The following is a 26166-nucleotide window of genomic DNA, read 5'->3' as shown; positions in this document are numbered from 1 at the left end:
CAGTCACATAAACAACGTAACTTAAGTTAAAAATGTTTTACTTTTGATTTCACAAAGGACGCGAACCCTGCTCTCCTGGGTGAAAGTCCGCTGCTTGTTCATCCACCACCCCAACCTCCAACTAATTGCTGGAATCCGCCCTTTTAAACTTCACTTGGCTGTCAAACACTACTATGTCAGCAAGATGGCGGCAGGTGGATTACAGTAGGCGAAATAGGCGAGACATAGCTTGTTTTTCGATGCCTGTACACCTATATTACTGTTTTTAAGTGTGTTTGGATGTAGCCTACGTATGTTTTTATGTATTTTTGTATGCATTTAGAAGTCCTTTTCCATCCACAGTAAGAGTGTGTGTGTGTGTGTGTGTATGTGCTTGTGTGTATGTGTGTGTATGTATGTATGTATGTATGTATGACATTCCTACCACAAAACAAGTCCTAAAGATATAGACTTCAGTGTTGCCTTTCACATGGGTTATATTGGCCTTGAGATGCAGAATCTGGTTTAAAGCCTTGGTATTAAAAGTAAGAGAATATCATCCATTCGTGAAATCAACAGGCTATTTACTAAAATAAAAAAATAATAGAAAAATGAAATGTCATTGAACTCAGTCGCAGCGTTCAGCAGATAGGTTTCTCATTTACAAACTGATTGTGCCAGGGCTCGTGTGTGGGAGTGAGAGGTGTGATAAAGGCATTACTCGCACTTACTTGTAGCTCTGCATTCATCTCTGCTTTAGTATCAGTCATTAAATTTTGTGAGAGGAGAGAGATCCAGAGATGCACACTGTCTAAGTCAAGGTTGTACATGATGATAGGCAGAACAGAAATCAACCAGCATCAGTTAACAGCCGAAACTAAAATCATGTGAATGGAGCGTAACCCTGGTCCCGAGTATTGACTGGCTGTCTGGTGTTGAAGAGCTTACTGTATCCCTGCTCTGTGGTGTGGCCCCCCGCACCCGTAATTGGAGGCTGTAGCGATCGATAGCTTCCTCTGTGAGGATTTTCCCAGCCAATTAGAAGATTAGTTCAAGCGCTAAGTGCAGCAGACAACATGAATTAACAGAAGGAGAAACACGGGTGTGGAAGAGTGCAGTGCCATAACCTGCACCAACAGCTCTCTCTGTCTCTCTCTGTGTCTCTAATGCAAGCTAACTCTCTCAACATGCATCGGATTAGGACTGCTAATAAGTATGTTCTGCTGTGCTGGTTTTTATCCCTCATCTCATTTCATGTTATGTAGATTTAAGAAAATGTCTGCAGGATATTAACATGTTGACTTCAATTTTCAAAGCATGTCAGATGGGTGCAAAAACAAAAACAAAGTCCTTAACACCTTTTAACATTGATATTTTTAATGTGATTGTTACATTTGTAATTTTAATATTTATCTGCTGGTTTATAATTGAAAAGTGTTTTGGGGGCTTTTGTTGCATGATTATTATGTACTTTAAAAAAATAATCCATTGATTAAATGAATGCCTTAATACATTTCGCAAAAAATCACAGAGCAAAATTAATTTCCAGCAATCAGCTCGTGAAAAAAAAAAGCTTTAACTAGTTTCTTGCACGCCACGTTCTGGCCTCTGTTGTGGCTCAAAAATGTTTTTTAATTGGAGCATCTGCAGATTAATTCCATAGCTGGTATGTTATGAACCACTAAAGTCAGGCACAATACGAGTAATAAATCCCCGTTTTTGTTATCTCCACTGCCATCTTGACTTAAAGTGAGCCGATAGGGGCAATAAGTGAGATTCTTTTTTGAAAGGGGAGAGGGAGACACGTGGGAGAGATCAGCACTCCACCGAGTGCACTTTTCTAGTTTATAAAGAAAACAACAGCAGATTGACCACACTAGACACCACGGGTCCTTGATTTCAGACAGAGGTAGACAAAAGCAAGCTTTCATTTGTAGCAGACAAGAACAAAACAATAAAATCATAGTTAGAAATAAGGTGAGAGCCACTCGAGAAGACCTACAAATGCTGCATTGGCCACATTTGCCAAGGCTTGTTCGCAGTTATAAGAAAATTAATCATTGTATTGCAATGCAAACTCTACATCCTTGAAATGACTGTCAGTCCTTGTGCCTTCTGACAAGTAAGAGGATAAGAAGATAATCACTGTAATACATAGAACTCTTCTCTCGGTTCTCTGTGAATGCTGCTGTGTGTTTGAGTGCACTTGTGACAAGCAGCTTCTCATAAATCACTTTTCTGGATTCAACCCTGACAATAATTGTGTTTTTCTAAAGGCATGTGTGTATTCCTTGACATGTTAACAGCTCAGAGTCCCTTTTTGCACATGAGAAGGCTGTGAGATGTCCTTAAGGGGACAGGGCCACATATACGACCGTGCACAGATAACTTAACTTATTTCATGCTCAAATGCATGTATAACAGTATAAATAGGAATACAAAAGGTTTGAAGCAAATAAAAAATAACCACTGACTGTGATTTCTTATTTTTTCAGTGCAAACAGACCAACATTAATTGCAAGAAGTAATTTTGTGCATTTTTACACTGCACTTTTAAGATTTCATGCTCAAATGCATGTAGTTGTACTGAGGGCCACTTCAAGTAAGGGTGCGGGCCCCCGGGCCTCCAGCTGCCCATCCCTGCCCTAGACCAAATATACATATTTTCCCTCTAACCTGTAATTATATTTATTTATCTAGACTGTTTGGATGCGAGTTGCCGACTGCTGGAGATATTGCCAGTTAAGATGTCTGCCTTTTCTTAAATATATATGACACTTTAAAGCACAAAGAAATGCATTTGAAAAAACTCAACAGCAATGTCTCCTTACAGAACTCAAGATTAAAGTCTGCAAACCTTGTTGTGAGTAGTTTTATGTTGGAGCTGTGATAGAAAGAAAATAGTTTGGGGGTAAATTGTTCCTTCAAGAAGAATATGTGGTAAAAGTAACTCTTACCTGAAGCTGATGAGCATCCAGTCAGATTCACCACAAAAGAAAGAAAGACAGACAGACAGACAGACAGACAGACAGACAGACAGAAAAAAGAGAGATATATCAGATAAAAATGTTCATAAAGAATACAACAATGGTGAACAAACAAAGAAGCGAGAGCAGACAATAATTACACATTACTGTACATTGTCTGCCTTTTCACAAGGCTTTTGTTCATAAGGTTATTCCGCTTTTACACCATTGACTTCTCCCGTTTGTGCTCGTCTCTTCTACAAGCCACAACTATAAAGAAAGCCAGGGAATTGCACAGACACACAGTGAAAAGTACTGGCAGCAAACAACATCTTTGTAATAATTTTAACAACGGAGGCACAACTGTGCCGCTCTACAGTATGGAGAGAAACAAGCAGGCAGCTTTTGAGGAGAAAATTGCCTGTAAATTAAAGCTGTACAATTGTGTATATAGAGCCGCATGAAGCTGAGCTGTAATGGTGCAAACAGCAGGGGTGTGCAAAATGCTGTCATTGGATTTTTCTGTTAACAGTGCAGTATATTGTGGAGGGTATTGTGTGTGAGTGAGAGAGTGTGCATGTATCAGCACTGAAAGAGACTGCTGTTTGAGGAATTCACAATGAACCTGTTTTTTTGCGTGTATATATCTGTTCATTTGTGAGATGTTTATGCATGCAGCAGTTGTAAAACATGCATGAACATTCATGTATATGTGCATGCTTACAAGTGTGTAGATTTCCATGGCTGCCTACATATGTATTTTCTGTATATGCTTCGTGCCATGCAGCAATTAATTTGCTTTGAACATTGAAACACTGAACAGTCATTTGTTGTGTCTACCTTCCACATGCTGGCCTCCTTCCCGTACACGACGGCCATGTTGTTGACTTTGTTCTGCTGGATGCTCCTCTTCTCCGTCTCGTTCAGTTCCTCCGAAACGAAGCCCATGAATGAGTTGTCTGGTGTGTGAGCTGAATGTGTGTGTGTGTGTGTGTGTGTGTGTGTGAATAGTAAGGTGAGGCAGGGTAGCAGTCAAAAGAGAAAGTAATACAGAAAGAGAGAAAGAAAGTTTCATTGTTAGAGAGATGCAGCGAAGAAAGACAGAAAAAGAGCACTACATCTTCGTTTGCTTCAGCTCAGCGGCTGAGTCAGTGTGATTATTGCCTCCCTAAGTGTTATAAACAGTGATGGTCTTGCTGTTAAGGGCCGACTATAGCTGAAAGAGCATGACATTGTTAGAAAGTGAATATAAGCGCAGGAGAGAGTAAAGTAGTCAGTGTTTCTGTCAGGAGGAGTGAGGAGACAGACAGCAGCGAGGGCTTTGAAAACAGCAGATCAGACATATTGTGTAGCATGAAACGGGAAAAGAGAAGAAAACGTGATGAAGAACAGATATGGCTTGAAGCGGTGTCATGGCTGAAAATAGCTGCATTAGACACATTTACTCCAAATTCATGTGAACAAGCAGCCAGACCTGTCAAAGAAAGTGAAAACACTGTCAAAACTGGTGACAGATCTGTGTGTGTGTGTGTGTGTGTGTGTGTGAGGGAGAGAGATTTAATTTTCATGTTTTGAAGTTATAAAATATAAATTCTTGTGTTTTAAAAGACACAAGATATGATACCAAAGTTAAAAAAGTGCAAATCATATTTAAAATGTGAGGTGTATATCAATAATATTTATTTTGCAACATACTGACAGTATGTGTAGTATATTACAGAAGATGTAAAAGAAAAAGATGTTTGTTCTTTAAGTTTTTTTCTTACGGAACATGGTCATGTACTGCCTGGCGTTGAGGTTCCAGTAGCCCCAGTTGGTCCGATAACCGTGCAGCGTGGCATATTCCTCATGATTGTAAGCGGGCTCCGTCCCGAATGTGTCAATCACTCGGATGTGACATCTGTAAAGAAACAGCACAAACACTTCAAACTATGTTCCTCACATAAAACATCAGGGATGGATTTTTTTTTTTACAGGTTTTTAATCATATGTTATTACAGCACATTTGATTCATTTGGCTGTGGCTCATTTGGTAGAGTGGTCACCAATTAATCGGAATGTCAATACTGAACCTAAATAGCTCCCGATGCTGCATTCATCGGCGTGTGAATGAATTCCCAATGGTGGCAGGTGGCACCAGTGTGCCCTGGTAGCCTCGGCCACCAGTATGAATGTGTGTGTGAACGGATGAATGTGCGCAGTCTGTAGTGTAAAGCGCTTTGGATAAAAACGCTATATAAGTGCAGTCCATTTACCATTCAGTGATGCAGTTAAGCACTGTGATGGTATTAAAATTTAAATAAAACACAAATTAAACCTGTACTCTAGCATCATTTAGCACTATATTAAAACACACACCAGTTGTGTGTGTTTTAAGACAAAGTTAGAATTGTGACATAAGCAATAAACAAAACAATAAAACCATACGCACTTACAATGATATTTTATTTGCTTGCAAGAACATTATTACTAGCGTTTATATTGTATACAGCTTATAAATGCTAAATGGAGCTTGTTGCCATTTGTTTTGTGTTGACACACACTATATGGAACCACATGGCTGAAAATGATGCCTTTCATCTTTTATACTTATATTTACTTAATTCATCAAAAATATTTAGGCCATCACTTTGTGGGTCTTGTGGTCACTGTATCATGTCTCATTTTCCATGAAATTTGTTCACATGCTGCATTAACTGTGATTTCATTAATAATAAACACGTTTCCAGGTGCAGCTAAAAAAATAAGAAAACTTGTATGTGCATTGCAGCAATATAATTTCTCTTCTGAACTTGGTGACCTCAGACAAATCTGAGCTCTGCCTCACTTGCAGGATATGCATGGACGGTTGTGCCAGGCGCTGACTAAATTACACGCTAGGTTTACACAGATTGTGAGCAAAAACTGAATGCAATGCGCAGCAGAAACCTGTCTTTCACTTTAAAGTTAGTAAACCTGGCCCTATGTGGTATAAATCATTCTGTTTCCAGCTTTGACAAGAGGCTTAATGAGTGCAAACTACTAACAGCACAATATGGTAACATTATTTTGCACAACAGCACAAATAATAGTCCATATCTGCAGGTTTGCCAGTAAAGAAGAAAATTCTATTGAGTAGAAGCCAAAAACGAATAAAAGCAACCTGCAGTTTTTACTGGAAGTTGCCAAGTGCAGTTGTGGGAGGTTTGACGTGAAAATGACAAGAATATATAAAAAAGGAATCACTTTGAGGTTTGGAGGTTGGAGCTGTGATAGGACACTGATAGGGTTTCCAGGTGAACGCTTAGTAGCACAGCACTAAAGCACTGAGGCTGTACACCAGGGCACATGACACACAGACACACACAGAGACACACACACAGACACACACAGACACAGAGAGAGACAGAGACACACAAAGACACACACAGACACACACACACACACACACACACACAACACACACACACACACACACACACACCTTTCTATGCCCTTGTCTGTACCAGTGAGCGTTCAATCTGGCCAGTCTGTTAGCTCAGGGGGATTAACAAGAGCTAAAGGTGCCAGAGTCCACTTCCTCAGCTCTGGTACTCTTCCCTGGCAGATAACTGTATGTCTCTGTACGACATTCTTCATTATAAAGGCACTTAACTGTCCTCTGGCACACCACTGGTCCATTTTCACATTCTTTTATATTCAGATATCTTGAATAAGTGGTTTTCTCTGCATTGACTTCCACTAGATTTCATTATCGAAAGGGTTTTGGTTTCTGTTAGAGCGATTATGTGTGAGCAGGTAAATGATGTGTGTGGAAAGTAAAATAGTGAAATCTAAGAAACCATTGGCCATGCAGATATCTGTCTACAGAGGTTATCCGAATGTTGTCTGGACCTAAAACACCTACAGAAAGTATTGATGAGGATGTTGATCGGACTGTAAACAATGACTGGTGCAGGGAAGAGGAAATCTTGGCCCACATCTGTTATCTCTTATCTGTATATCCGCTGGCTAAACCAGAACTCTCACAATATTGGCAGTTGCCCCCAGAGACTTAATGACTATCAGGCTGATGTATTCTGAGATTGTCATTTCTTTGTAGCGCTTTCCCTCAACTATCTTGTATTTAAGTACACAATTTCCATTTTTTCTTTCAGTTACTTTTCAGAAACATGAAGTTATTGCTTTCAAATATGTAAATGAAACAGATCATTGATGTCTTTGATAAACAAGTATTTTCAAAGATAGGTTCAGCAGTAATGACTGTACATGCAAGAGTCTTACTAACTGTCAAAGCATTCAGCTTCCTCTGTCACATGACCTTTGCCTTTCACATCAGAGCGAACCCTCGAGAGATGTTGATCACACAGATTTGCAGCCACATCTTTACACAAATACAACATGTCTTGCTGTTATTCTGTTTCATGGCTCGTTGAAGCTGCACACAGTTAGTTTCCCTGTGTGTTCAATGATGAACTGTGTAGAACTGGTGTTATTGGTGAGTTCAGGGGAAAAAAGCCAGTGGACTTTGATTCTTATGCAAACTGGTCAGGGGTGGAAAAAGTTGACAAATAAAAGAACAACTGTAACAAGGTCATTTGAATTGTAGCTGTCGTCTTAAGTGAGCTTGGCATTTTGCCCCTACTCAAATGAAGCAGAGCTACTGCCACAAGAGTTCCGTTTAGTTAACTTACATCATAAAAAACATTTTAGCTAATTGTCCACACGGTTGTCCCATGAATTAGTCTTTTGTTCCAAAACAAATCCAAAAGCTAATTGTTTAATTACGTTGTGCTTTTAACAGTATTAGCCTTGCAAATATAATCCTAGCATTGAGCAAATAGAACCATCAGAGTAAAACGTTAATGTTAAGTTAGTTGGCAGTTTGGCTGAGGACCTCAACTTATGTTGTAATTGTCGTCAAAATGGTAGCATTACCAACATTCATTAACATTATACAGGTGGAACTGGAAAAAAAGTATGCAAGCTACAACATTAGACTTAAAAAAAATGTTAACATCAATCCTGGTAGAACCTCCTATCACATGAAATCAACGTTTCTGTTGGCTCTACATGACAGTCTGGTCTTTCACTCATTCCACTTTATTTCAAGAAATACTGAACCAACCAGAGACAACGCCATTACTGATAACATTCACGACCAATCAGGTACTGCGTTTTCGATGATGTGAAATACAGGCTGCTGGGGGAACAAGCACCAGCGCTGTTGTGAATACAGGAAAAGCAGCCCATAGTTGCAGTTATTGCTGAAATAGGTGCAATTATAGTGGTTGCCCACTGATGGTAAATGGAGTGCACTTATATAGCGCTTTTACCTAAAGCGCTTTACATTACGCTCATTCACCCGTTCACATACACATTCACACTGGTGGCCATTTAGGGTTCAGTGTCTTGCCCAAGGATACTTCGACATGTAGGCTGCATGGTCTGGGATCGAAACACCAACCTTCCGATCAGGATGCAACCTCTCTACCAACTGAGCCACAGCCGCCCAACTGAGCCACAGCCGCTCGATGGGAAGGTTGGTGGTTTGATCCTTGACCATGGCGGCCTACTTGAGCAAGATACTGAACCCCAAATTGTTCCACATGCTGCGTCATTGTAGAATGAATGGTTATTTACTGATGGTGGCAGGTGGCACCATGTAGGGTAGCCACCAGTGTATGAATGGATGAATGCTAATCTGTAATGTAAAAGCGCTTTGAGTTGTTACTATGACTAGAAAAGCAATATACAAGTGCAGTACATTTACAACTCCAGTTTGTCGCAGAGATGTTTTTGCAGCTCTACCAACTGGATTTGGCATGACCCATCCTCCGCCACCTCTGCCTTCACCTACCTCCCATGTATCCACTGAGCACCGTGTACCGTGATGATGCACTCGCCCAGCTCCCGCCTTCTGAAAGCATTATAACATCCTTGCAGACCCAGACCCCTCGTCTCTGTTATAACCTGACACCTATAGATTTTTTCTTTATTATATTCCTGTATGAGAGCTGAAATATCTGGATGAGATGTTGTGTTTTCTACATTTAAGCACTTATCCCCTCCAATGAGCAATGTCATCAACAGTGGCTCTCTAAGGAGCTCCTCTACTTATGTATTGCTAGTCTTGTGTCTCACCCACTTACTAACAAGATCAGAACTGCTGCTCTCTAACCTTCGATGTTCACAATTTCCGAGTACGGCGTTTAGCTTTGCATTCAGGCATCCGCCGCACTTAAAGACAGGGTCCTTGGGTGATTGTATATTTTCAAGACATGGCAGGAAGGAGGCTTTAACGCAGAGAAGAAAAACTATTTCTCTGATGGCGTTCCTGTCTTGATAGAGACAAGGTGACACCCCAATCTTGTTTGACACTTCTAAGATATTTTCAACCAACAAACAGTGATATATCTCACAAAGGAGCTTATAAAAACTGGCTTATCTGCAAGACACAGGGGGAAAAAACCCATGCACCTATCTGTACAGCCTTGTTTTGAGGCACTAAGAAAGACATTCTGTGGAAAATGTTGTCTGTCTATTTGTAAGGGTCACAGAGAGCTGACAATGAATTATTAATAATAGATGTTAGTTTCACTTGTCTCTGCCATGTCTCCCTTCCTCCCCTTTTCCAACCTGAGCTATCACATATCGCCAGCTCTGAAATGGTGAAAATGTTTCTGCCCATAGATAAGAGGTCCCTGATGGGAGGGAAAAAAAGAAGGAGGAGAGGAAGAGGGGATGAGCGGAGGAGTAGCTGAGCTGAATATCTATCAGGAGATCAGAGTATGGGGCTAATCTGGGTTAAACGGCTGCTCAGCAAGACTCAACAGTCCTCCGGGGTGAAGGCAATATGGCAGGGTAGTGTGTTGTCACAGTTTCAGCTTTGGCTCAAGGGGAGTAAGACAAATCAAGATCAGACTGGACAACAAGACACTGTAATTTTAAGCTGTTTAAAAAAAAAAAAAAGTATTACACTTTACACAGCCCAATAAGAAGTAAGCCTTTTCCAACAATCGTTTTTTCAGATAACCATGCCTGTCAGCAGAGCATCCGTCACACGCCAACATCAGTGTGCCACACCTAACACAGCAGTGTGACATGCAAGATAATCCTTTACTGCCGGAGTGAAAGCATTGCACTGCAGCGTTATCGGCTGATGGCGCCGGTTTACTGCCGTCAGTCCAGTAGCCTCTGTCCGTCTCTTTCCATCTCCGTCTTTCTTTTTTCTCTTGTTTGCTTAACTGCTGAGGAAAAAAGCAGTTGCAACCTTAGAGACAGAGACTGATAAATCACGCAGAGTTTTTAGACACAAGTTCTTCTAACATGACACCCCAATGTTTGCTCATACTGATGACACGCATGATGAAATTAAGATTCAGCTGTCCCTGTTTATTGATATGGTTATTATGTAATGTAATGATGATTTAAAGGAACTTCTAGGAGATTTAGAAAGATTTAAACCAGATCATAGATCCAACCGTAATTCAACAAGTATATTACTCTTTAGTTTTAATCTGTGTATCAATACACTAACATCATAAATGATACACCGGTGACATGAGTAGTACACTCCATCTCCGGTCCACTGAGGCTAGGCTCCCCCGCCCTACCAGGACTAAAGACGGCACCTGGGGTGACAGAGCCTCTCCATTGCTGCTCCCACCATTTGGAACTCACAAATCACCCAAAAATCACCCAAAAATCATCCCAGACTCCCCCTCACTCTCAATCTTCAAGAAATCCCTCAAAACTATTCAAATCTGCCTAAAACCACTGACAAACTCTATTATTAGTCTCCCTTTTTTGGACTAATTAATTTGTATACTGCTCTTTTTTGTTTTGTGGTTCATGTAAAGTGTGTCATTATTATTATTATTATTTACAAACATAGCTGTAAATAGGCTGGCAATTGCTGATCTAAGTACAATCCAGTGTGCATAAGTAGCGAGCTACAACCCCAATTCCAAAAAAGTTGGGACACTATGAAAACGTAATAATAGAACGCAATTTGTGACCTACATTTAATTGAATACTGTTCAAATCACAAGATATGTAATGCTGAAACTGGGAAATGTTTATGTAAATATATACACTCACTCTGAATTTTACACAGAGTCCCAACTGTTTTGGGATTGGGGTTGTTTTAATAATTTGATACTTTGTCACCATCCGCCCCATGTGGCTAGTATTGTTTACACCTTGTGTGTGTGTGTGTTATCATGGTAAAATGTGGTCCTTCAGACATGTAATTTAGTGGGGAAAAACACAGAAGCACTACTTTTTGAAGACTTTTAACACTTGGTAACTCACACTAATACGTGAACTGTCCCTTGAACTGACACTGAAATATGTCCCATTGCACAGTGTACCTGTATCTTAGTGACTCCTTTCTTTCAAAGTGCAGTGATGCGTACAATACTCATGTAATCCATCCGTCATTTATCCCCCATTACTTTAGCAGATGCTGTGGCTTACCCACTATGCTATTCTCATTAGTCTTAGACTTTGTAAAGCAGAACTAGTTGAGCATACTAAATACGAAGTGCAGACATGGTGTTTTTTTATTTTAATGTTTTAATTTAAATTGAAACAGGGTGAATTAGTTGGGGAAAACCATGATTGATACAGGTGCACAGAGCTGGAAGAACATGCCAGGGATTATAGATATTAATCATGTCAGAGTGGTTGTTAAAGTGTTGTCAGGACACCTAAAGGTCGTACCCCTGATTGATAGGCTATAGTAGCTATTTTAGAAGAAGAGGAAAATGACAGACCTTATTGATCTCTGAGGGGAAATTCAATTTTTTGCCTCTGTTTTTTTTACACATCACACGGGTCGGAAATATACACACATGCACAATCAGGACCTATGCACATACATTAATGGAGATATGTTCAATGCTGGGGCAGGCAAATAAAATATGCATTCTTTGATTTAGGAAAAACAAGAAATTTAGCCCCATATAGCCTGAATGGAACAATTCATTATTTCATAACCACATTTTCCGCCATTACGAAGCTGTGAGATTGGCAGTTGAATCAGGCTCCTTAGATCAAATCCTTGAATATTTTACTATTTGGAGGTCACCCCTAATGTTAAGCTCTGTAGATCATCCTGTTTTTAATGTGTTAAACAAAATTTGAGCAAGATGATAACTTTAACATAATCAAAACAAGCAACCAGCTTCTGATGCCTCACAGAAACCTGCTCTTTTTCTAACCACTACAGTCCCCAAAGAGTCATCGGGCTCCAGGGAACCACAGGTACTCTGCTCATCTTGTGTCTCAGTAAGGTTTTTTTGTTGTTGTTGTTTTTCAGGCCTTCCCCTGGATATCTTCTCCGATCCGCCTCTATCAGAGCAGTAAATTCAGCATGTAGAGGAAATCAATATGCTAGTCCTATTATCAGATGAGTGGGTGTGATTTAAGACTATCTCCTATCGGCTTTCAGCATCTTTAACGGCAGCCCACGTGCACTTACACACCCTCACATGCACGCACACACAGGCGCAATCACACAAATGCAACAGCACAGCAAACTGGACAGCATCATGTTGTCCAGGCATAATAAATGAATGTGGATGTCGGTGGGAACATAAAACAAAAGTAATTAAAGGGAGCTGAAGGGCCCCAAAGCTCAGAGCGCTTGATTAATGATGCCTTTCAGCGCGCATGGCTCAACTGAACTGGTCTAACCTGACGAGGCAAGAGAGGGAGAGAGAGAGGCAAACATGTCATTGACCTGTCCTAAACCTCTGGGGAAAGGGGAATTGTTGGGTTAAGATAAATGGATGAGGAGGTTAGGCACGGCTGCCTGAGAGGGGAAAATATAAAAAGACGTTTTTTTTGCTTTCCAGTAGATCAATACATATTATTGGTGCCGACTGTAAATTTGAGAGACTTCTTTAAAGCTTACAGTGTGCTAATAAATCTACACTTGACCAGAGAATTTAATATCCTGGGCATTCTTCTTCACATATTTGAAATCAGTGAAGCGCATCGTCTTGTAAAAGTGAGGATAGATGTTCTTCTCTTCATCTGCATCGCAGAAACATTCAGATAATTCTCTCGCGGAGGGAACAAAAGAGCGTCTCTCACGAACACTAAAAGTCACATTCTGTTAGGGAAAGCAGAAATCAACACTCCGCACAATAATGATGGAGCGGGAGGACTGCTGACCTCAGCAAGCAATTAGAGACAGACTGCCGGCTGACTGGCATCTTGTCTGGGGGTATTGTGGGATTGTGTGTGTGTGAAGGAGGCAAATCATGAGAAAGAAAGAGACAGCAAAACAGGCTGTGTGCTGGGAAAATAGCTCCCAAGCCCACCCGTAATGCATTTCTCTCTCTCATAATTGGATTTTAAAAATACATGGAGCGGTCCTTTATAAGCGGTGTCAGGCTGACTAGACACCTTCCAGGTCTCTGCTTCTTTGTGGCATCTCTCTTTCTCTGTTCTCTCTTTCCTCCTTTGTTGCCATCTCCTCACACACTTTCACTGTTTTATCTCTTCCTTTCTCTGTTTCACTTTCATTTGGCCTCCTACTCACACATGCCCTCTCCTCCTTTATCTTTCATTGTTGCTTCTTTACGCTGCGAGCAAGAACAAGGAAAGCAAAATGTCAATTGCTGCCACCGCATACAGGGGGGGTAGACAGAGATGCCAATTTATTGGACCTGGAAGGATGAGAGTGGGGCAGAGGGGGGTGGCTGCCAGCTGTTTTTAAGGGGCTGGAGAGGACAAGGCTCAAGCTGGACTTATGTATTTCTGAGGCAACAACATGGGAGACTTCTGAAGAAAATATGAGCTTGTATTGTTGTTCTCTGCAGGATTGTGTAGCTTTTTTTTTTCAATTCTCGTTTTGGGTATTACTCTACTGTTATGTAGCCTTGGTCTCATGACTGTCATGGCCTAGTTTTCCAAGTTGTTCCATCTTTGTAGCAATGCCAAAAGCCATTAAGCACACTTTTGTAGCTGCACAAAAAACCTCTCAGCCTGTTTCTTTTTAACATCTCACTAATCTTTCTTCTTTCTCATGAGGCACATGTCTCCTGTTTTTTCCTGTCTTCCTGTCTCTTCTTCTTTCTGTGTTTAATCGCCACCCTGCTGCTGACAGTGAGCCTCTGAGTGCATTCAAACAACAGCAACAGCAATAACAGTGGAGGAAACAGGGTGGGATTAGAAATGGGTCCACACAAAAACTGACATATGTGGACCAATGTCATACACCTCCAATCTTGTAGTACATGAGATTTTTTATTACTCTTGCTGTGAAGAGTAATGGTGCATGACGGGTGGTGTAAGTCCAGTTTGCACTGTGCATTGTTAAGTTGTTCCATTACATCACAAAATATAAAATCATGTGTTTGACGTATTGTGCATTTGATGTCTTTAACTCAATGGAGATTAGTATTATGTTTAGAGGGATATTGCATATGCATATGTGTGCATTAGACCTGTTCAGAATGTTTTTCTTCATTAGAAGCATCTGTTGAGGTTTTTATTTTTTATTCATTGTTGTTTGTGCTTAAAAAACATACAATAATAAAGAAAGAACAGTACAAGAAACAGACAAAAATGTGCAGGCAAGATTAAAAAAACCCAAATGGCTTAAGCGACCCTCCCTCTTAAACCTATAAATAACTATACTTAAATTATATACATTTTTAAATTTTGCTTCAAATATCTGTCTCCTATTTTATGATATCATATGTTATCATCACCCTAAAACAAAAATCCTTGAAGAAATACTAATGTGAATAATGTGATTTATTGTATTTGTTTATGGCTGCCTGCCACATATAGATTTTTTCTTTTTTAATGATTTAAAATAGGTAAAATCTTACTTAATTGTAGAGTTGCAGGCAGCAAATTGATTAGCTCAGCCCTTTCCTGCCCTGCTCTCATTCTCTCTCTCTGCTTATCTCATGCACAAATGAGACAAGAATTAGGGAGCTAGTGCACCCAGTGGTTCCTCTGCCTCACTTCCTGCCACTAGGAGTCTTTGTTGAGGAGGAAAGTGGAAAGCAACTCTGGAGCAGGACCTTCAGTTAGCAGCTGTTGTAACTCGAATTCAGCCAATGCAGCCTGTGCTAGCACCAGCACCAGGGTCTGCAAACTCTCTTTTGCCAGTTAGACCCTGTCCTCTGTCCGCCGTGGACAGAGGACAGTGTTGGGGACTCTGGGGTTTGCGATGCCTGGATTCGAACTGCTGCAGCTGCTTACTAAAAGTCTGTCTCTGAAGCTGCCATCCCCTCTCCTGGCAGCATCGAGGGATGCATATCAAACAAGTTGGAAACACTCCTAGGCAGCCACTACTCAAATCTAATCCTACAAATAGTATAACACCGATAATATTAGTGTACTCTAGTCATTACTGAGTTCAGACTGCATGAATACATGTAAAAAAGAAAAGACAATGAGCAACTAATGTCGACGTTATGAATAAAGCTTCACACTATTTGGTGCAGCCCTAGTGTGTGTGTGTGTGTGTGTGCAGGAGTGTGTTTGTCTGACAGAAAGAGAGTGTGAATTTAACAAGCTGAATGAGTTACAGTCAGACATCTGGACAGAGACATGTACACCTTATTACCAGCAATAATTAATCCATAAACACAGACAATAAACGTACCTGCCTGACTGGAAAATTGCTGACACACACACACACACACACACACACACACACACACACACACACACACACACACACACACACACACAGACGCGCACACACACGTAAAAATATACGCAGGCACAGTAAAGCCGCACACACATAAAGTGATGCTTAAATTTACACACACAAACACAATGCACATCCACTCACTTGTGTTTCTTGAGTGAGAGCCCCATGTGTTGCTTCATCTGCTGCATGCCATGGTAGTCAGTGTAGATGAGATCAAAGGGCAGCGGGCCAGTCAGCGGGCAACTGCCTCTGCCTGGGGGCACGCCGAGGAACCTGCAACACACACACACAGAAATAAAAAAAGAGTTTAGACAAGTGGAGAAACATGACTGTCAGAGAAGAGAGAAGATTCACTCCAAAAATAGATAGTGAGTGCACAAGGGCCGCACTTCAGAGCATCCAAGCATTCATTATTGACTTGGACAAAATCATTTTGGTTTTGTTCCAGAAAGGAACGGTAAAGAGGAGGTGAACACACACTACAGCAGCATTATCTGGGAGTCAAATGCATTCATCGACGTGTGAAATAGAGGTTCTGAGGGTTTCAGCTTATTATTTTTATTTTTTTAAATTAAAGAAAAAGGTTTGTACTTATTTCTGTATTTAATGATTCCTCCTTTACTCAGGTATTCACCAGTGGAAATATAGGACTTTATTTTGTTTTTATTCATCCATTTATGATGAAAATTTGTACCTCAAATACTGGTTTTCTATGCTGGAAGTCACATGAGTCAACTTCTACCAATTTATTATATAATCACTGGTCATCTGTCAACCCGGACTCTAACAATAGGGAGCCGAGTTCAGTCCAGTCACATAGAGCAGCTAATTAGCAAGAGTGGAAACCCACAGTCCACGTTATCATTAATTACTGCTGCTGTGCAGTAATAGGGTAAATGCCATTTTTCACTGTATATTTCATTTAGATGTAGTGACATGGTAAGAGCTCTTTATTATAATGTAGACCTCATATGCGACACTATAAGGGCTTTGAAGGTTTGTAGAATATTCTCATTGCAGTGCATTTTTATGGTCTATATTAAACTATTGCTTTCTCTTTCTGTTGCTCTTGCAATTATCATCCTTTGCTGCTTTGAAAATATGCAGTATGGTAGTGTCAACTTGCATACTTACATTGTACAGTACGGTGACTTTCTCTCTGCAGCCCCTAAATTCTATGACTTCCAAGCATCTGAATACATAAAAACCTGATCACATTGCTTAGCTGGCTCCAAGTTTTATGTTTACTACATAGGTTTGATAACATGTCTAATTTTCTGTATTGTGTTTAGCCATGCAAGCTTTGTGGCTCCACACAATGGTAGTCTGTTGGTCAGTGCACAGCTTTGGTCCAGATAGAAATAATATAAATGTTGACTGGATTGCCATGAAATTTTGTATAGTCATCTGGAAAACAAGGAGTGCTGAATTACACATTCCCATCAGCAGAATAATTGAGTGGTTAGCATGAGCAGTTATAGCCGAACTGACAAAAAAAACAACATCAGAGAGACTAAACTTCATCAGCACAAAATCCTGTTTGATTGACAGTTTATCTCTCAGAAGTGCAGACACCACAGCTGTGAGGTCTGAGGATATGAAAAAACATGGACATTTTTCCCCTGAAAAATAGCACCAGAAGTAAACTATTTGAGAATGCATGTCCTTCGACGAAATCAAAGGCCCTAACCCTGGAGCTGTCAAACTCAACCTGCTGAGCTGCACACCAACACAAGCTGGAGAGGCAGACTGTAAAGATGGCAACATGAAGCCAGAGTTGGAGTAGAGCAAGAAGAGGAATTTAAACCAAAATGAACTATAGTCAGGGCTCGAAGATAAGGGCTTCTCATCTCTCCAGGGATGAATTTTGTTTCCTAGGATTGCAAAGGCATGACCTGCTCTTCTCTACTACCCTAATATTCTTACCCCGTCCTTAATTAATCTTTCTCCTCATGCCTAAACCTAAACAACCAAAGGCAATGAGTACTAGCCAATCAAATGTATGTCATCCTTGGGGGAAAACATGGCCCTGGGGAGGGAAAAAAACTGATCATGGACTGAATAAAAATACTCTTTGGGATGGTGGCAGGTCGAAGGGAAGACCTTGTCTCAAAGAATAAAAAAATACAATACAATACAATAAAATACAAGACATATAAACTATAACATTGATCTCACATTTCAATACGCACACTGACACGTTAACAAACAGCAAGAAGATACAAAGTGTACAGCAGAACAGACATGGACACATTTTTCCATGGTGTTTTAATGATTCCACGCATCACTATTATAAATGTAACACATGTATGTAGAAAAACAGTAATTTCATAACTGGGAGAGTCAGCATTTACTTTGGTATTGTATGAATTGTATTGAAGATGGTGGTTAAAAAAATGAGAGCCTTGATGGTAGCCACACTGAAGGGAAGTCCTTACACTGAGCGCTTAAAAACGATAAAATCCACCAGAATGCCCTTGAAAATATTGATGAGGTGACCCAACAAGGTGATGTGAAAATAATCAAATGCCCATCACTGTTTACATCTCCCCGTGCCTTGGGAAATAGTTTTTCATATCAAAGTTAAAAATCTAATTCCCCTGAGTGAAGCGAGAAAAAAAGTGTGTTTTGACTGAAAGTTGAATTAATCATGTTTGTTGATCTGATAGTATCGTACGGGTTATGCTGAGTTCAATCAAAGTCAAGCCAGGGCGCAGCGGCCGGCGAGGCCTTTGGCAAAATATAATTCAAACAAACAGGATGAAAAGAGCTGAATGTGTAATGACCTGGCTGGATTGAACCTTACAGCGGCAACATCAGCAGCAACAACAGCAGATGGTAAATGGATGGAGAGAGAGAAAACAAAGAGAGACAAACTGATGTGGTGAGGTTTTGTTGTGTGTCAGGTCCGTCACTGTATAAGTGCTTGTGCGTGTGTGTGTTTGTGTGTATGATGTATACCTGCTGCCTTTCTATTGATACACACACTCCCTACCACTTCCCAATAGTCTACTTTGATTACAACAAGATCTTCAACACACACACACAAACAAAGGAGAGAAGAGATGTTATTTCAAGTGTGTGATGTACTGTGTCCAGTTTCACATCCTTATTTCACGTATTGATTGACTGAGGGCCTCTCTGTTACCGTGCCGACAGACCTGCTATTGGATATCTGACCTGTGAGTGGTCTGCTAGCTCTTACTTAGCTCTTATTTCTGTGACGGATGAGGCCAAAGGCTAATGGAGGCTGTAATGCAATGCGTACCCCCAGTGAGTTTCATTCTGCTATGCTAGTTTTACATTGGAGTCTTTTTGACTGCACTGCTTGTGCAAACGGTCATTTGATAGTGTTGCAAGGCTGCACTTAAAGGAGCCTCGCTGGCAGCTGATAACAAACACAGGACAGCAGCGAAAACACACAAATAAAATAATTTAAGGTGGTGGACTGGAGTGAAAGATGAAAAGTTGTTTTGCCCTGTAAACCAACAACTGCAGTGTGTTATTTCAGGGGCTGTTTTTGTTTGGTGTGCTGAGAATATGTGACAGAATAATCTTACCTCAAGTCCTTTTACTCACTTCTTTTTCTGGAGTTTTGAACTGAGTAGAGAGAAACTTGCTATTCCCAAAATCTAGAATATAATTTTAGGCATATTTCGGTATGTATTAAAAAAAAAAGACAAAGAATTTCACTTTCTGTGTACTATATTATTAAATGCACCATGAGGTTTAGGTTGCTAAAACAGACGAAAACTTTGCAAAAAGATTTCATTGAACAGTAAAATTGAAAAACAAATTCTACAAATGCATGAAATGGAAATTAGACAAAATTATGTGAATTTTTCTGAGGCAAAAATGAGACTAAATTGTCTAGAGATTAAAACTTCCATCAAGTAAAACGAAGAATATTTAACTAAAACAACATATTTTTGTAACAAGACTATAACTGAAGCAGAATCGTGTGCAGAAAAGTTATTTGAAGGATAGGTTTACATTTTTTCAAGTCTGTCAATATGTATTAAAACAGATTTTGGTGTATGTAATTGTTCCTCCTGTCCATACTGGCTGTTAAAAGATCTGTCCCTATTGTGATCAAGATGTAAGTGATGGGAGACAAACTGCACAGTCTTTGTGCTTCATGTGCATTCACAAAAAGTCTCAACGGGTCCATGCCTCTTACATATCATCTCACAGCAGACAATGTAATCCCTCAGGTTTTATTAAAAACACAACTGTAATGGTGTCTGCATCTTCAGAGGCTAGCTGCTATTTGTGGTTTGAAGCCTTGTTACGCATTATGGAATAGTATGATGGGATTTCAAGTGTGCACTCTGCCTGGAGTGTGGTCCCCCTCATTAGTCTAGTTTCCATTAGCGATTCGTTGTCTGCCTCCATCTTTTACAGGTAATAGAGAACCCTGAGAGTTAAAGAGGCCTATTCAAAGAGTCCACTCAATGAGATCAATCATATTTCAGAGATGACAGGTGAAATAAAGCTATCTACAGTATTACTAAGACCTGTTAAAGTTTTATATAAAAATGTACCTTAGGTCCTAATCCTTAAAGTCTACAACCTACAATGTCAATCAGCAGATGCTTTTATCCAAAGCAACGTTCATTTGAGAGATCATACAACACAAGTAAGGATGAAGTCAAGAAACAACACAAAAATAAGCGAGAATAAGTGGCATGGGCTACATTTTTTGTTCTCTGTGTTGATTATGTGTGTGTAGATGTTCAGTAAAGAGCTGGGTCTTCAGCCTCTTTTTGAAAATTGACAAGGATTCAGTAGACCGTATGGAGTTTGGAAGGTCGTTCCACCACCGGGGCACTAAAAAGTGGACGTGTTGTGCTCATTTTCAGGTTCAAACATGTTCACAGGCTTAAATGTTTAAAAAAAAAAAAAAGTAGTCAAAATGAGTCTTTCGCATCTTTGCGCTCTCTGTCCCTGCACCATCAGATATAGGTAGAAGTCCTAGTGGCTTGTTCAAAGGCACAATTTCAGAACAGATGCTGTGTGCATTTCTTCTTGGATTGAGTGTTGTGATATTTTCACAGTTTTGTTCATAAAACAGAGACCTGTTTTATGAACAAAACTGTTCTCTTATAGAACAGGTGAGCTCTATTTATTGGTGTGGAAATAAAGAGAGGGAACACTGTATGCAATTATGAAGGTCTTTGGATGAGGCCTTGGAGTGTTCAATGTTTTCAACCATGGTTTGAAAATTAGCCTGTATACTTGCTCATCCTCCAAGTGTTATCTAGTTTTCAGAGCATATTCTAACATGTTTTTCTCTTATAATAGAACACCTTGAGTCACATTTACACACCTGCTAAATTTCCTCCTCTCCTGAGAAAACTTCATGGCCAACTTTGGACTGGAAGGTCAGGAAGTGTTACAATGAGAAAATGCTCAGTCACACCATGCTTCCACTGTTTGTACTTTCAGAAAGAAAATAATAATCACACTCTGGACATGCCTGTTTTTACTGTAGCAAGGTATTCAATGAAGCAGTGTGATTTCATTGTATTTATGATTTAACAGAAATGTGTTAACTGTGACATTTTCTGCTTTTTTCAGTTTCCAGTTTTCTTTTTACATATTTTACAAAACAGAATCAAACAGAATCAAAAAGAATAAAACAAATTAGCATAGAAGGGGTGATAATGTCATTCTTACTGAATGAGCCCAAACTGCTTTCAATTCCCAAATACCACATCAGATTCTGTCTTAAATGCTCTTCAAAAGAAGCTTTGTTTTAGTGATGTGGGCTCATGTGACAGACAGTTTTTTTGTGTTTATGTTAATGCACCAAAATATTGACACCGGCGTTGTGTGAGTTCCCATTTTTACAAGAGCTAGCTCAAAGTTCAGTTCACACAGATTAAAATGAACATGTTCAGCTTCATGGTTTACCATTTAAAATTTCCACCACCAAAACACCATCCGTACTTGTAATATCCACATATTATATTTTGAGTGGGTGTGGCCTAAAGTCAGATGTGGGTGAAATTTAACCAGGCGACAACCTCCGGGTCTGAGCAGTGAGGCAAACCAGTGCCTTAAGCGGCATTCTACCAAAAATTCGTACAGGGGGGCACTGACGGCAGATGCTAAAGCATTTCGGTCCATTCATTTCAATACAAAATGAGAAAACTTCTCACTTGATTTATTACCTCAGAAATATTTTTTAGGCCAACACTATGGTCTCAATCGCTAGTAAAGAATCTTCTTCAAGACAATTTGATGTTAATAGGTTAAATAATGGCCCCATTTAGAAGAAAATAGAAGATAAAGAATTGTATGATTTGAGGCGTGGCTACCTTTGATTGACAGGTGGCTAACAAGGCGAGCCGTCAACAGAAGAGAGGCAGAACAATGCGTATCCACGGCAACGTGTCAATAAATTAATAGTTATAGTACTGGTACTGGTTTGGTAATAACTTTGACCCTTTAACACTGTATTTTCACTTAATGACAGCTTATTTGAATGTTTTGTTCATTAAATATGTCTTGTTCAGCGTTTGGTTGGACTAATAGACACTCCAAGGAATCCCTCTTCAGTTTTTCAGGTAAGTAACATACATTTTCTTTTTGTTTCTCGCTAGCCAAAACTAACATCCCAGTTAATGCTCCAGTTAATGCTAACATGAAATAGCAGAGACTTCTCTCAGTCAGGTTGTCGGTGTAGAGAGGCATGTAGTCAGTTTTGTCAGATCCCTCTCGCTCCTCCACAGTCCAAATATGGTCTGCTCCCCATTTCCGAAAACAAGATTGTGACGCAAGATGGCCAAGAATGTCACGCCAAACTTGATGCCTTGAACGAACAGTCCACAGACCAATGGGTGACGTCAGGGTCGCTACGTCCATTATATATACAGTCTATGAATATAACCCAGAATTGGTATTCCGAGCATGAAATTGATATGTCAGTAGTTCCTCTGTTTATTAGAAAACTGTTTATAGAAGGGACTCAGAAGCTTCAGATTAAACTTTTTTGCTCACAAGATTAAGAGAAATACATAAATAAATTCATACCCTCATTAAGGCTTTGTATCACTCACCCAATAAAGCACATCCATCCACTCTGTGTTCCATCAAATTCAGAAAAAAGCTGTAATTCATGATGATCGCTACACCAACTCTGGTTATTCATTGTGAGAAAGGCAACATTAACATAATGTGTACAATCCATTTTCATTACGCAGCGCTGCAGCCCAGTCTGGGGCCTTTTGTTTGCCTGCAGATGTCTATCAGTCACGTTGTGTGTCTGTCTGTGTGTCATAACAGAGGGAAGCGGGACAATGAGGGGCAGTGAGAAAGGGCTTGGATAATTCCAGTAATACTAACCGGGATTCAAAGGAATTATAGAAAGGCAGACAAAAAAACAAAGAAAGAAAAACACACACTGTAATGTATCAACAGCTAAGAAAACAGCAGCATACAAGCAGCTCCTTGGTTCTTAATTTTCCATCAGCAGCCCGCGTCCCTTATTCTTTTCCTCTAATCCCTCTCCTTTGGCAGCTGCTCAACCATAGTATATTGGCCAAAAGTGAAAATGAGTTGTTTATTCTGGAAATAGTCAAATTTTCTTCCGACTTTTGTTAAAGACGGCGAAGGACAATTTCTCTGATGAAACTAAATTGAATACCTGACCTTTGCATGGTTTATTTTTACAGAGATCAACTGAACCAGCTGTCCAATAGATCCAGTGATAGATGTTGGTACAGTGTTAACACCCTGCTCACACCTTGTACAGGACAAGTCAATGGCATGGAACTAAATTTGGATGTGCTGCTAATTGGACACATGCTGTCTCTGCTGGAGAAACCGACAGAATGTCAGACAAACAAAGCAAAAGGTGCTGAAACTGAATTTTTATTTAATTGAAGAACATTTTTCAAGTGGTTTTATATTCAGTCCTCAACACTGAAGAATGAAGTCAAAACTAAGCATCGATGCAGGTACATTTGAATCACTCCTACAGTTACGGAAGCACTGTACCTAAATCCAACTTTAGGTAATTGTTCTTTACTTGAGCATTTCCTATTCATGCAACCTTATACTTTTACTCCAATACATCTCATGGGCAAATATTGGGCCTCATTCACCAATATCTTCTTAAGAATCATCTTAGATTCTTTCTTCAGTCCTTCTTAAGATTTCTAAGAAGACCCTACGTCAGATTCATCAACGTGTTCTTAAGCCGCTGAATTGTTCGCAGCCATGTTCTTAAACTGATGAATGCCATCTCCTCGTAAATTGAGCGGGCGTGCCAGGTGAGTCTAATTAACATAGGATTAACATAGGTAACCGCCCATTAATGCCCATAAAAGGACCAATAAAAAGGACTGCAGGGCCGTGTGCAGACGCCACACAGAGGAAACAGCAACAGAATGCCTAAAGCATTCTGTTGAATAATACCTTATATATATATATATATATATATATATATTTTTTTTTTTTAAACGTGTGCCCTGTAAGGCAGTAGTTTACCATAGTGTGTAAACTCAAAATATGTCTTTAGTATATGACTGAGAGGTTGCAAGCTTGGCTTGATTTTATTTTTTAATTTTTTATTTTTTTCACAGATGAAGTCCCGCAGAGCCAACTTGCAACAGAACCAGAACGGACAGAGCCCTCGGGCAGCAGCAATATATATGCCATTGTTTTTTAGGATGGAGAAATGCCACCTATAAATAGGGTGGTATCACTAATGGACGGCATGATTTCCAATTTACTTGATTCATGTTAAAGCGTTGGCACATTTAATTAAATTAAATTGATAAATGAAAAAAAATGAAATAAATAAATACATAAATATGACGGAAATGTCACTGTAATGTATTTTATTGAACTTAACAAAAGAAGACAACACAACCATGCCAACATGTCAGCACTGAAATGTGCTTAAGAGTACTCCTGAGTGTTCGTAGGATTTGTTCTTACCTAAGAAAAATCCTGGATAAGAAAAAAAATCATGAATGCCACAATCTTTGTAAAATCTTCGTAAGTATGACTTAAGAACAAATTTGTTCTTAAGAACGGTTTGTGAATGAGGCCCATTGTTTGTTTTTTTACTTTGCTACAATTTTGCCAGCTGAAGTTACTCAAATTTCCTGTCCAGTGAAAACCATGTATCTCCAAATTAAATTGTGTACTTTACATTTCCTGATAAACTTCTAAAAAATGAATAAACATTAATAAAAACAGAACCTTGGATTAGCTGGAATATGTCTTGTCACAAATCTGAAAACAGGGCTATTAAAATTAAGTTATTGTCACAGGAGAGCAATGCTACAACCATGAGGTATTCTTATAAAAAAATATGCATTGCTGTAGTTTAATCCCAACACTCCACAAAGTAGCTAAAATTGGTGCAACCTGAAACATCAGTACATAAAATGCACCATACACATTCATTCAATTCAATATTTTTTTGCCCAAAAACACAAATTTGTCTCATAGGGTTGTACAGTCTGTACATTTATGCAGTACTATTATTAATCTAAAAACATCATATATTAAAACAATGACAAGAAACATTTTACTGCAAAGTGAGTACTTTTATTTTTATTAGTTGGATTTTGAAGGTTAAATCTGAAATTGTGGATGTGAAAATTAGCTGTAGTTTGCAATATATACATTATAAACTGAAAAGTCAGCTGAGAAATCACAGCAATATACCCAACAACAATCTGGATTTATGTTTCAAAACCAGTTGGATTACGGCTCACCTTTGGTACACATAAAAGCGACTTTATACAGATCAAAACTTTACTGTAAATGTATGAATGCTGACACGCAAAAAAGACTTCATTCAGGGGTTCAAAACAGACATCGGTAACACACACACACACGCACACACACACTTGTGGCAGCCATCCCAGACACAATTCGAGTGCCATGCAGGACCACACAGGAGTCCAATTACCCAAGGTTCTCTTGTCTCCTGGCTGGCATCTAGTCAACAAGCCCGCAGAATAATACACACACACACACACACACACACAAACAACAAAATTCCACTGAGTATAACAATACATGTGTGAGAGAGTGCAGGAGAGCAGCGTTTCAATTAATATTTCCAGACCAATAACAATTCACTATAAAAATGCACAGAATTACTTCTTGCAATTAATGTTTGTCTGCTGTTCTTGCGCTGAAAATAAAATAAATCACAGTAAGTGGTTATTTTTCATTTGCTTCAAACCTTTTGTATTCCTATTTTTACTGTTATACATTCATTTGAGCATGAAATATGTTAAGTTACTGCACTGTAAACATTTTTAAAATTGCAGTTTCATCATATCTGGTTAAGTGCACAGTCCTATATGTGGCCCTGTGGTAGTGCCGATGAAAAATTGTGGCCCCCTTCAGCATTTAAGTTGCCCATCTCTGCTCTACAACAAAAGCCAGCATTCACCCATTCACACACTGGTGGCAGAGAGGAGCCCTACAAGGTTCCACCTTATCACAAGAGAGGAAACATTCACACAAACACTTACACCAATGTAGCCGCCATCAGAGCTGTGCCCAAGGACACTTCGACAT

General features: G+C 39.6%; 1 protein-coding gene across 1 annotated transcript in view; it reads right to left on the bottom strand.

The window, feature by feature from the left end:
• Window positions 1-26166, bottom strand: part of LOC131976848 (alpha-1,6-mannosylglycoprotein 6-beta-N-acetylglucosaminyltransferase B-like) — a 133877-nt gene that overhangs the window by 11768 nt on the left and 95943 nt on the right. The window contains exons 9-12 of the mRNA XM_059340036.1: window positions 15754-15885; window positions 4712-4845; window positions 3786-3916; window positions 2937-2942 (exon numbers count right to left, since the gene is read on the bottom strand). Of these exons, the coding sequence (XP_059196019.1) occupies window positions 2937-2942; window positions 3786-3916; window positions 4712-4845; window positions 15754-15885 (403 nt within the window). The remainder of the gene's footprint in view (window positions 1-2936; window positions 2943-3785; window positions 3917-4711; window positions 4846-15753; window positions 15886-26166) is intronic.

The sequence above is a fragment of the Centropristis striata genome, chromosome 1, assembly GCF_030273125.1.
Source record: "Centropristis striata isolate RG_2023a ecotype Rhode Island chromosome 1, C.striata_1.0, whole genome shotgun sequence".
Lineage (NCBI taxonomy): Eukaryota > Metazoa > Chordata > Actinopteri > Perciformes > Serranidae > Centropristis > Centropristis striata.
Note: the sequence above shows the minus strand (reverse complement) of the source record. Positions and strands in the feature narration are given on the sequence as shown.